Here is a 13,370-nt window from a genome sequence, read left to right on the forward strand (position 1 = left end):
ATGGTCAACACAGACCAATCAAGACTTTTCGATTTTTTTAATTTGCACACGTTCCGAGGATGCCAGGAAAACAACGTTTTTGAGTCCACTTCGGACCGATAAGTTTGTAGTAGGCGAAGGTTAATCACAAAAACATAAAAACAATTGTCCTGATTTCAGAACTGTCAAAGAACCCACAGCCAAGCTTGTGATCTTGTTGGCTCAGACGCGTTCCGGGTCAAGCTTTCTCGGGGAGATATTCAACCAGAACCGTGAGGTTGCATATTTCTACGAACCACTTTATCCGTTTGGTGAATGCCCGCGAACTACAAACAACAGCATGGAAAATGAAGTGCTTACGTATTTCCACAATGTACTTCGATACGACTTTAACGCAACCAGAAAATTGTACAGAAGAGCGTTCGCACAGCCGACAAGAAAGACTGAGGAGTATGGGTGAGGGCGATGGTAAATAATGATTTGTAAATGGGGCACGGTGCATTTCTGGGTTAAATATTCGTTCTCATTTCTCAACCAAGTGCTACTTATTAACTATTTGTTCGGCGAATATAAGTACTATCTTGGAAAAAGATGAAGCTTTTATCATATAACAAGGTATTATATGTCGTCTTTTGTCACATGATGAAACAACACAGGGACATAATAACACACCTCCCGTGAAAATCAGCTATCGCGATTTTGGGCCTTTTCGGCCGAACAAGTTTCTATTTTAAGACGAATCATTTATTACTTCAAAAACGAACGTCATATATTCCAGATGTCTACGAACAGGAGTGTGTTTTTCTGACTGTGGCAAGTGTGCTGACTTCATTCATCGCAATAAGAGTGTGTGTCTTCCAACCAATGCAAACAAGTGTAGCGTCGAGACCTTTCTTCAAAACGTGACCAATCTATCGAGGGCAGCTAAGCTGATAGCATTTAAGGTACGACATTACCACTACATTCCATGAAAATGTTACTACTGTATTTTCTATTTGTACATAGCTTTGCTACTTGTGCGATATTAGCTGGATTGAAACCCTTCTCAAAAACCAAGATTATGATATTAAGATTGTTCATTTGGTTCGTGATCCACGAGCCATAGTAAACTCCAAAATTAACTACAAGGACAACCCAAAAACTATTGAAGACAATAAAGCAAGGTGAGTGCTTCGTTTCGAACTTAAGCTAATTTAATATGACGGAATCATCAGCTGCGCTATGTGAAACACGTATTGGTTTACATTCTGCCGCGTTGTATTTGGTCAAAATTCATGTCAATAGTTTTTGTGAATTTTGCTTTTAGCAAACTTACAACGGTAACATGCCAGCATGTGGAGACGATGACAAAATATGCCGACGAGAATTTAGTTGGCAGCAAACATTACCTTCGGGTAAGACACGAAGATTTTTCTCTGCATCCGATAGAAGGCACGGAGCGAATTTACAAATTTGTTGGTCTGCAACTGGCTGAAAATGTCCGCCATTGGCTCTTGAAAGCAACATCGTCGAAAAACGACAAAAGCCTTTCAAAGAAAATTATGTTTGGTACAAGGAGAGATTCTTCCGAGGTTGTGGTGAGCTGGAGAAAGCAGTTGCTCCTAAAGCAAATCAAGTTGGTTCAGCAGCATTGTCATTCCTACATGTTGAGCTCCAACTATGCAGAATTCGAAGACGAAGCGTCCGCTCGTGACCTTAGTATAACAAGTTTTTGAGATTACGTAACACCATAAGGTGAATAATTCTCGAAAATATTTTCTTGTACTTTTCGTGTAAACGCCTCTTCATGAAGTTGTCCAGTTATTGAAAAATTACTAATTTTTCTCTTTATTCTGCAAATAGTTTTTTGTTTTGTTTACCACTTGGTGACAGTAGTGATCAAAAATATACTCAGTTGAAATTGGTCTCACTAATCTTCGTCATTAGCGTAAACAGGGCTATGGTCCTCCCAAATATTTCAAGATTTCAAAGTTTGCGTTTTGTGAAGTATCCAATTTGCACCTAATTATTTTCAGCAACCTGTTTAAAAAAAATCTTTTAATTTCCTTCCTTTATAAGTGGGACATCGCTTTGCTTCTTTCGTCTTTTTGTTGAATTTAGGCTGGAATCCTTGATAATAATTATATAATTTGATAATAAAGGAATGTGTTGACACACATATTATTTCAGCGCATTTGTTGAAAAGTACATCATGGCTAGACATCAGTCATACAAATTAATGAGTTCCATAAAGAAAGATGCACTATTTCTTCGACAGCATTATAGCATGCCGCTATAGGCCATTAAAGGCCGAAATGGGGGTCAAACACCTGATCGGGATTCCCCGGCTACGAAGCGACCGCTCGTAATTTAAATGTAACAAGTTTTTGAAATAAGAAAATATCTTCATGCCATGTTTTTGCGTATTTATATTGCGTCATGGCTTTTTATACGATGTGAAACGGAGTTTTGAAAGCAAATTCTTTACTCCGTTTCCTCACGTTATGTTGGACTGCATGAATTAGCATTCGTGATACAGATGACCGATGCTTGTGTTGAGGTAATTTTCTTTTTCGATGCTCAAGTTTGGCAAAAAAGCTTTCTGACCCGGTGAAGTAGTATTTTTCACGCACACTGTTTCATTAGCCCCATCCAGCGGAACTTATAAGTCATAAACATCAACACTAGGGACGTAACGGAGCTTACGATAATTTGTATCATCTTCACTAACGGGCTTCCACAGGGAAGCGGGTTCCATTCAGGGGTGGGATGGTAATTTTTATGGTAACGGGGCTCTACGGTATGAAGAACACAGGTTATATGAGTAAAGAATGGACATCTTGCTTAAGTCACCTGCAGAGCTTCCGGGGTTCCGTTCAATCTCCCCGGCACTTTGCCTCTGCTTCCAACACAAAAAACTTGGGACATTGGAATTTTGTGTTGACCACAAATGACTTAACGGGAGGTTTTAAATAATATTTTTTTATTCGTTTTATCGGACAATAATTTATCCTCTGTCAATTGTTCTTGAATGGGCTTCATTGGCTTTCGCACCGTTTCATCTGTTAACCAGGGTGAATTTTGTGTGAAAATATGAAAAATGACTTAACGGGAGGATTTATACAACGGCGCTTTAACGCACAACCGTTTAAACAATATAATATGCTCTATTCGCGGTTACGTTACATCAGACAATAACACATCCGCTGTCAATTGTTCTTAAATGGGGTTAATTGGCTATCGCACCGTTTCCTCGTTTTGTGAAGGCGATTTGGCAAAGCAAGCTGTATGTGGTTGGAGTCCACATGTTATCCGTATTATACAGTTTCTTGTTTGTTAAAATGCGAGACCAGTTTGGTAAAACGATTGTGGACTACTTTGGACTAGCGACTGCAAAATTGGGTATTGCGGAACCTTACAAGGTTTAATAAGAACGTATTGGGGGTTGTATTACCATGAGCTAGTATTTGGATTCAAGCAAAAAATGCTGAACTAATCAGTTTAGCCTTGAGGGATCTGTACTAACTAAAATAACCTTGCAGGGTCCCCGGACGACAAAGTTTGAGTAACAAAAAGCTTCAGGTTGTTCGTTGTTTAACTGACAGAAAGTGCTGGCCTTTCAACTAAAAAATTAAGCGTGTTTTCTATGTTGTGATATGCGCGTGGACTATTCTCAACATAAGTCTCATACATTGGAGGATAATGGAAAAATATCAGCTTTTACAAGATTATAAAGAGTACGCCTTTTATTTATTTACTAGCTATTTGCAAATCATAAGCTGGATAAGAAAACCCTGTTCATTTAATGGGTTTAGTTATTTTTACGCTACAAGACTGACGTCTCACATAACTTTATATGTTCTATTTTAAACCAGGGCGCAAGCGTCAGATTCGCGACAAAGTAACATACAAAGATTGTAATTTTTTGCAGAAAAAGAAAAGCAATGACATTTCGGGCATTTAAGCATCAATTTACGGGTGAATTAAAAGCAAACGCGCACAAATACCCTGTTTTAATTGTGGTTAAGTTAATACATTTATCGACAAACAAGTTGGAAAGCCTCTCTTTTTATAGGATCCCTGATGCTCATTTAACGTCAATCATCACGAAGTATATTCGATGCGTATATTGCACATGATTGGTTTGGTGAGACAAGCGCACGTAAGATACCTTGACCAAGCCTTTGATCAACTGTGCCTTTTGTTGAACTGATAGAATGTACAGGTGTTAAAGTTAAAGTAAAAAAAATGAAACGTATTTCCTTCGTTCTGATATGCTGTGCTGGAACTTTGTTTCTCAGCAACTTCATGCACAAAACGATGATGGAAAAATATAAACGTCTTCATAGTTACTATGCGTGAGTATTTTTCACCCTAACCCAGACGTAAAGCCATATTGTTCCAGTTATAGATTATACTTTATACAATTTTATTTGATTAGTAGAAACCATGTTTGTATCAAAAATGCTTTCCCATACGCAACAAAAAAGCCAGAGCCAATATGCTAAACATAGTGGAGAAAACGTTTCGAAAACTGCTGTATTCATCATCAGTGCTGTAAGGTAACTGAGTTGCACAGCACTGCATATTGGCTCTGGCTTTTCTATTCTGTGTAATTTACTTCATGTTTTTCGCACCTAAATGCTTACCTGATCCAATGACAAGCTCTGTTTCATTTTGATATAGTCAGGCTTACCAAACCGTGCATATTTCTAATATAAGGTTCACAGGCTTCGCAGCCAAGGCATTGCAGCCAAGCTGGATCAGCAACTTTTCCCGACAAGTCGGAGCGAGATCTGAAAAATCAAGCTCCCGGTATTTCTAATATATGTGCTATTTTTTACGAGCTGCATCCAGAAAATACAAATGTGCTTATCTTTAGAGCGGTGGAATCTAATAATTGACAATACCAACATCACAAAACAAATTGTGTAGCTTCTCGTTCGTTGATTAAGACTGGAAACATCACATAACAACGCGTCTAACAACTAAGCAACTGCTTACAAACCTAGTAATTCACTTCGGTAATGGTCAACACTGACCAATCACCACTTTTCGACTTTTACTTTGCACACATTCCGAGGATGCCAAAAAACAACGTTTTTGAGTCCACTCGCGACCGATAAGTTTGTAGTAGGCGAAGGTTAAACACAAAAACATAAAAACAATTGTCCTGTTTTTTTTAGAACTGCCAAAGAACCCACAGCCAAGCTTGTGATCTTGTTGGCCCAGACGCGTTCCGGTTCAAGCTTTCTTGGGGAGATATTCAACCAGAATCGTGAGGTTGCATACTTCTACGAACCACTTTATCCGTTTGGTGATTGCCCGCGAACTACAAACAACAGCATGGAAAATGAGGTTCTTGCGTATTTCCACAATGTACTTCGATACGACTTTAACGCAACCAGAGAACTGTACAGAAGAGCGTTCGAACAGCCGACAAGAAAGAAGGCGGAGAATGGGTGAGGCCGATGGTAAATAATGATTTGTAAATGTGACACCATACATACTGAGGTAAATATTCGCTCTCATTTCTGAACCAAGTGCAACTTATTAACTATTTGTATGGCGAATATTAGTATTATCTTGGAAAAAGATGAAGCTTTTATCATATAACAAGGTATTTTATGTCGTGTTTTGTCGCATGATGAAACAACACAGGGACATAATAACACATCTTCTGTGAAAATCAGCTATCGCGATTTTGGACCTTTTCGGCCAAACAAGTTTCTCTTTTAAGACGAATCATTTATTACTTTAAAAACGAACGTCATATATTCCAGATGTCTACGAACAGGAGTGTGTTTTTCTAACTGTGGCAAGTGTGCTGGCTTCATTCATCGCAATAAGAGTGTGTGTAGTCCAACTAATTCAAACAAGTGTAGCACCGAGACCTTTCTTCAAAACGTGACCAATCTATCAAGGGCAGCTAAGCTGATAGCATTCAAGGTGGGAGTTTAGCATTGCATTCCTGTAAAATGTTACTACTGTAATTTGTATTTGTACATAGGTTTGCTACTTATGCGATATCAGCTGGATTGAAACCCTTCTCAAAAACCAAGACTATGATATTAAGATTGTTCATTTGGTTCGTGATCCACGAGCTATAATAAACTCCAAAATTAACTACAAGGACAACCCAAAAACTATTGAAGACAATAAAGCAAGGTGTGTGTCACCTTTTTTCCCATATCGTTAGAATTGTGTTGTTATAAAAATCAAATCGTAATGTTTAAAATGGCAAAATTTTAACTCCACACAATTTAGAATTTGGTCTTTACTTCCCATGGTTTTACATGTTACATATGTTTACGTGTTGTGTACTGTTCAAAGTAGTATAACTTTGGTATGATAAATTTAGGTGCAAGATACTTGAGCGTGTCACACTTCGAATAAGAATGCCAGTTCTGGGAATTTGCTGATTAGCATTTTATTATTGCAATTCGCATGTGAACAAACCGCTTCGTTTTAAACTTAAGCTAATTAAATATGGCGGAATCATCAGCTGGTGCTAAGTGAAACACTTTATTGGTTTGGCTTACATTCTTCCGGGTTGCATTTGGTTAAAATTCATGTCAATAGTTTTTGTGAATTTTGCTTTTAGCAAACTTACAACGGTAACATGCCAGCATGTGGAGACGATGACAAAATATGCCGACGAGAATTTAGTTGGCAGCAAACATTACCTTCGGGTAAGACACGAAGATTTTTCTCTGCATCCGATAGAAAGCACGGAGCGAATTTACAAATTTGTTGGCCTGCAAATGGCTGAAAACGTCCGCCATTGGCTTTTGGAAGCAACATCCTCGAAAAACGATAAAAGCCTTTCAAAGAAAAATATGTTTGGTACAAGGAGAGATTCTTCCGAGGTTGTGGTGAGCTGGAGAAAGCAGTTGCTCCTGAAGCAAATCAAGTTGGTTCAGCAGCATTGTCATTCCTACATGTTGAGCTCCAACTATGCGGAATTCGAAGACGAAGCGTCCGCTCGTGACCTTAGTATAACAAGTTTTTGAGATTACGTAACACCATAAGGTGAATAATTCTCGAAAATATTTTCTTGTACTTTTCGTGTAAACGCCTCTTCATGAAGTTGTCCAGTGATTGAAAAATTACTAATTTTTCTCTTTATTCTGCAAATAGTTTTTTGTTTTGTTTACCACTTGGTGACAGTAGTGATCAAAAATATACTCAGTTGAAATTGGTCTCACTAATCTTCGTCATTAGCGTAAACAGGGCTATGGTCCTCCCAAATATTTCAAGATTTCAAAGTTTGCGTTTTGTGAAGTATCCAATTTGAACCTAATTATTTTCAGCAACCTGTTTAAAAAAAAATCTTTTAATTTCCTTCCTTTATAAGTGGCACATCGCTTTGCTTCTTTCGTCTTTTTGTTGAATTTAGGCTGGAATCCTTGATAATAATTATATAATTTGATAATAAAGGAATGTGTTGACACACATATTATTTCAGCGCATTTGTTGAAAAGTACATCATGGCTAGACATCAGTCATACAAATTAATGAGTTCCATAAAGAAAGATGCACTATTTCTTCGACAGCATTATAGCATGCCGCTATAGGCCATTAAAGGCCGAAATGGGGGTCAAACACCTGATCGGGATTCCCCGGCTACGAAGCGACCGCTCGTAATTTAAATGTAACAAGTTTTTGAGATAAGAAAATATCTTCATGCCATGTTTTTGCGTATTTATATTGCGTCATGGCTTTTTATACGATGTGAAACGGAGTTTTGAAAGCAAATTCTTTACTCCGTTTCCTCACGTTATGTTGGACTGCATGAATTAGCATTCGTGATACAGATGACCGATGCTTGTGTTGAGGTTATTTTCTTTTCCGATGCTCATAAGATCTGCGTCAACCAGTAGCGTTAACCAGTAAAATTCGCTCAGATTTATATTCTACGCAGACTTATATGCGGATCAAGTTTGGCAAAAAAGCTTTCTGACCCGGTGAAGTAGTATTTTTCACGCACACTGTTTCATTAGCCCCATCCAGCGGAACTTATAAGTCATAAACATCAACACTAGGGACGTAACGGAGCTTACGATAATTTGTATCATCTTCACTAACGGGCTTCCACAGGGAAGCGGGTTCCATTCAGGGGTGGGATGGTAATTTTTATGGTAACGGGGCTCTACGGTATGAAGAACACAGGTTATATGAGTAAAGAATGGACATCTTGCTTAAGTCACCTGCAGAGCTTCCGGGGTTCCGTTCAATCTCCCCGGCACTTTGCCTCTGCTTCCAACACAAAAAACTTGGGACATTGGAATTTTGTGTTGACCACAAATGACTTAACGGGAGGCTTTAAATAATATTTTTTTATTCGTTTTATCGGACAATAATTTATCCTCTGTCAATTGTTCTTGAATGGGCTTCATTGGCTTTCGCACCGTTTCATCTGTTAACCAGGGTGAATTTTGTGTGAAAATATGAAAAATGACTTAACGGGAGGATTTATACAACGGCGCTTCAACGCACAACCGTTTAAACAATATAATATACTCTATTCGCGGTTACGTTACATCAGACAATAACGCATCCGCTGTCAATTGTTCTTAAATGGGGTTAATTGGCTATCGCACCGTTTCCTCGTTTTGTGAAGGCGATTTGGCAAAGCAAGCTGTGTGTGGTTGGAGTCCACACGTTATCCGTATTATACAGTTTCTTGTTTGTTAAAATGCGAGACCAGTTTGGTAAAACGATTGTGGACTACTTTGGACTAGCGACTGCAAAATTGGGTATTGCGGAACCTTACAAGGTTTAATAAGAAGGTATTGGGGGTTGTATTACCATGAGCTACTATTTGGATTCAAGCAAAAAATGCTGAACTAGTCAGTTTAGCCTTGAGGGATCTGTACTAACTAAAATAACCTTGCAGGGTTCAGGGACGAAAAAGTTGGAGAAACAAAAGCTTCAGGTTGTTCGTTGTTTAACTGGCAGAAAGTGCTGGCCTTTCAACTAAAAAATTAAGCGTGTTTTCTATGTTGTGATATGCGCGTGGACTATTCTCAACATAAGTCCCATACATTGGATGATAATAGAAAAATATCAGCTTTTACAAGATTATAAAGAGTACGCCTTTTATTTATTTACTAGCTATTTGCAAATCATAAGCTGGATAAGAAAACCCTGTTCATTTAATGGGTTTAGTTATTTTTACGCTACAAGACTGACGTCTCACATAACTTTATATGTTCTATTTTAAACCAGGGCGCAAGCGTCAGATTCGCGACAAAGTAACATACAAAGATTGTAATTTTTTGCAGAAAAAGAAAAGCAATGACATTTCGGGCATTTAAGGATCAATTTACGGGTGAATTAAAAGCAAACGCGCACAAACACCCTGTTTTAATTGTGGTTAAGTTAATACATTTATCGACAAACAAGTTGGGAAGCCTCTCTTTTTATAGGATCCCTGATGCTCATTTAACGCCAATCATCACGAAGTATATTCGATGCGTGTATTGCACATGATTGGTTTGGTGAGACAAGCGCACGTAAGATACCTTGACCAAGCCTTTGATCAACTGTGCCTTTTGTTGAACTGATAGAATGTACAGGTGTTAAAGTTAAAGTAAAAAAAATGAAACGTATTTCCTTCGTTCTGATATGCTGTGCTGGAACTTTGTTTCTCTGCAACTTCATGCACAAAACGATGATGGAGAAATACAAACGTCTTCATAGTTACTATGCGTGAGTATTTTTCACCCTAACCCAGACGTAAAGCCATATTGTTCCAGTTATAGATTATACTTTATACAATTTTATTTGATTAGTAGAAACCATGTTTGTATCAAAAATGCTTTCCCATACGCAACAAAAAAGCCAGAGCCAATATGCTAAACATAGTGGAGAAAACGTTTCGAACACTGCTGTATTCATCATCAGTGCTGTAAGGTAACTGAGTTGCACAGCACTGCATATTAGCTCTGGCTTTTCTATTCTGTGTAATTTACTTCATGTTTTTCGCACCTAAATGCTTACCTGATCCAATGACAAGCTCTGTTTCATTTTGATATAGTCAGGCTTACCAAACCGTGCATATTTCTAATATAAGGTTCACAGGCTTCGCAGCCAAGGCATTGCAGCCAAGCTGGATCAGCAACTTTTCCCGACAAGTCGGAGCGAGATCTGAAAAATCAAGCTCCCGGTATTTCTAATATATGTGCTATTTTTTACGAGCTGCATCCAGAAAATACAAATGTGCTTATCTTTAGAGCGGTGGAATCTAATAATTGACAATACCAACATCACAAAACAAATTGTGTAGCTTCTCGTTCGTTGATTAAGACTGGAAACATCACATAACAACGCGTCTAACAACTAAGCAACTGCTTACAAACCTAGTAATTCACTTCGGTAATGGTCAACACTGACCAATCACCACTATTCGACTTTTACTTTGCACACATCCCGAGGATGCCAAAAAACAACGTTTTTGAGTCCACTCGCGACCGATAGGTTTGTAGTAGGCGAAGGTTAAACACAAAAACATAAAAACAATTGTCCTGTTTTTTTTAGAACTGCCAAAGAACCCACAGCCAAGCTTGTGATCTTGCTGGCTCAGACGCGTTCCGGATCAAGCTTTCTCGGGGAGATATTCAACCAGAATCGCGAGGTTGCATACTTCTACGAACCACTTTATCCGTTTGGTGATTGCCCGCGAACTACAAACAACAGCATGGAAAATGAAGTTCTTGCGTATTTCCACAATGTACTTCGATACGACTTTAACGCAACCAGAGAACTGTACAGAAGAGCGTTCGAACAGCCGACAAAAAAGAAGGCGGAGAATGGGTGAGGCCGATGGTAAATAATGATTTGTAAATGTGACACCATACATACTGAGGTAAATATTCGCTCTCATTTCTGAACCAAGTGCAACTTATTAACTATTTGTATGGCGAATATTAGTATTATCTTGGAAAAAGATGAAGCTTTTATCATATAACAAGGTATTTTATGTCGTGTTTTGTCGCATGATGAAACAACACAGGGACATAATAACACATCTTCTGTGAAAATCAGCTATCGCGATTTTGGACCTTTTCGGCCAAACAAGTTTCTATTTTAAGACGAATCATTTATTACTTCAAAAACGAACGTCATATATTCCAGATGTCTACGAACAGGAGTGTGTTTTTCTAACTGTGGCAAGTGTGCTGGCTTCATTCATCGCAATAAGAGTGTGTGTAGTCCAACTAATTCAAACAAGTGTAGCACCGAGACCTTTCTTCAAAACGTGACCAATCTATCGAGGGCAGCTAAGCTGATAGCATTCAAGGTGGGAGTTTAGCATTGCATTCCTGTAAAATGTTACTACTGTATTTTGTATTTGTACATAGGTTTGCTACTTATGCGATATCAGCTGGATTGAAACCCTTCTCAAAAACCAAGACTATGATATTAAGATTGTTCATTTGGTTCGTGATCCACGAGCTATAATAAACTCCAAAATTAACTACAAGGACAACCCAAAAACTATTGAAGACAATAAAGCAAGGTGTGTGTCACCTTTTTTCTCATATCGTTAGAATTGTGTTGTTATAAAAATCAAACCGTAATGTTTAAAATGGCAAAAATGTAACTCCATACAATTTAGAATTTGGTCTTTACTTCGCATGGTTTTACATGTTACATATGTTTACGTGTTGTGTACTGTTCAAAGTAGTATAACTATGTATGATAAATTTAGGTGCAGGATACTTAAGCGTGTAACACTTCGAATAAGAATGCCAGTTCTTGGAATTTGCTGATTAGCATTTTATTATTGCAATTCGCATGTGAACAAACCGCTTCGTTTTAAACTTAAGCTAATTAAATATGGCGGAATCATCAGCTGGTGCTAAGTGCAACACTTTATTGGTTTGGCTTACATTCTGCCGGGTTGCATTTGGTTAAAATTCATGTCAACAGTTTTTGTGAATTTTGCTTTCAGCAAACTTACCACAGTAACATGTCAGCATGTGGAGACGATGACAAAATATGCCGACGAGAATTTAGTTGGCAGCAAACATTACCTTCGGGTAAGACATGAAGATTTTTCTCTGCATCCAATAGAAAGCACGGAGCGAATTTACAAATTTGTTGGTCTTCAAATGGCTGAAAACGTCCGCCATTGGCTCTTGAAAGCAACATCGTCGAAAAACGACAAAAGCCTTTCAAAGAAAAGTATGTTTGGCACCAAGAGAGATTCTTCCGAGGTTGTAGTGAGCTGGAGAAAGCAGTTGCTCCTGAAGCAAATCAAGTTGGTTCAGCAGCATTGTCATTCCTACATGTTGAGCTCCAACTATGCGGAATTTGAAGACGAAGCGTCCGCTCGTAATCTAAATGTTACAAGTTTTTGATATTATGCGCTTGACCAAAGCTGCTAATCACTAGCCCCGACACAAAAGTTCTTTAGTTGCTTCCACGCACACTGGAAGATACTATTACACCGGGTCGCAAAGTTTTTTCCAAACTTAATCCACATATCAGCCTATGTAACATCGATATCTGTGCGAATTTTAAAGCTACGATTTCGGGTAGTATTTCAACTCAAATATATAACCAAAAATAACAGGTAGTTGCCCTGTTCACATGTAACCATTAAAATTCGATCAGATTTGAATTCTACATAGACTTATATGTGGATCAGGCTTGACAAAAACTTTGTGACCCGGTGAAGTAGTATTTTTCACGCACAATGTTTCATTAGCCCTATCCAGCGGAACTTATAAGTAATAAACATCAACACTAAAGGCGTAACGGAGCTCACGATAATTTGTATCATCTTCACAACCGGGCTTTCACAGGGAAACGGGTTCCATTCAGGGGAGGGATGGTAATTTTTTATGGTGCCGAGACGCTACGGTATGAATAACACAGATTACATGAGTAAAGAATGGACATCTTGCTTAAGTCACCTGCAGAGTTTCCGGAGTTCCGCTCAATCTCCCCAGAACTTTACCTCTGCTTCCGAAACAAAAAAATTGGGACATTGCAATTCTCATGTTTTTACCACAAATGACTTAACGGGAGGATTTAAATAATATTTTTTTATTCGTTTTATCGGACAATAACATATCCGCTGTCAATTGCTCTTGAATGGGGTTCAATGGCTTTCGCACCGTTTCATCTGTTAACCAGGGTGAATTTTGTATGAAAATATCACAAATGACTTAACGGGAGGATTTATTCAACGGCGCTTTAACACACAACCGTTTAAACAATATAATATACTCCATTCGCGGTTACGTTATCAGACAATAACACATCCGCTGTCAATTGTTCTTGTGTGGTTCATTGGCTGTCGCACCGTTTCCTCGTTCTAAGATAACCATTTGGCAAACAAGCTCTATCTGGTTGGAGTCCACATGTTATCCGTATTATACAGTTTCTTGTTTGTTAAA

General features: G+C 38.3%; 2 protein-coding genes across 2 annotated transcripts; both read left to right on the forward strand.

Moving 5' to 3' along the window:
• Positions 1-4,422: 4,422 nt before the first annotated feature.
• On the forward strand, positions 4,423-6,971 carry LOC145913874 (carbohydrate sulfotransferase 1-like). The gene is made up of 5 exons (XM_083001638.1): positions 4,423-4,520; positions 5,145-5,420; positions 5,742-5,907; positions 5,969-6,126; positions 6,563-6,971. Exons 1-5 carry the CDS (start codon positions 4,423-4,425, stop codon positions 6,969-6,971), a joined length of 1,107 nt encoding a protein of 368 aa, XP_082857764.1.
• Positions 6,972-9,763: 2,792 nt separating this feature from the next.
• LOC145913875 (carbohydrate sulfotransferase 1-like) lies at positions 9,764-12,862 on the forward strand. The gene is made up of 5 exons (XM_083001639.1): positions 9,764-9,876; positions 10,501-10,776; positions 11,098-11,263; positions 11,325-11,482; positions 11,918-12,862. Exons 1-5 carry the CDS (start codon positions 9,764-9,766, stop codon positions 12,324-12,326), a joined length of 1,122 nt encoding a protein of 373 aa, XP_082857765.1. The 3' UTR covers positions 12,327-12,862.
• Positions 12,863-13,370: the final 508 nt, after the last annotated feature.

This window comes from Ascidia mentula, chromosome 9, assembly GCF_947561715.1.
Source record: "Ascidia mentula chromosome 9, kaAscMent1.1, whole genome shotgun sequence".
Taxonomy (NCBI): Eukaryota; Metazoa; Chordata; class Ascidiacea; order Phlebobranchia; family Ascidiidae; genus Ascidia; species Ascidia mentula.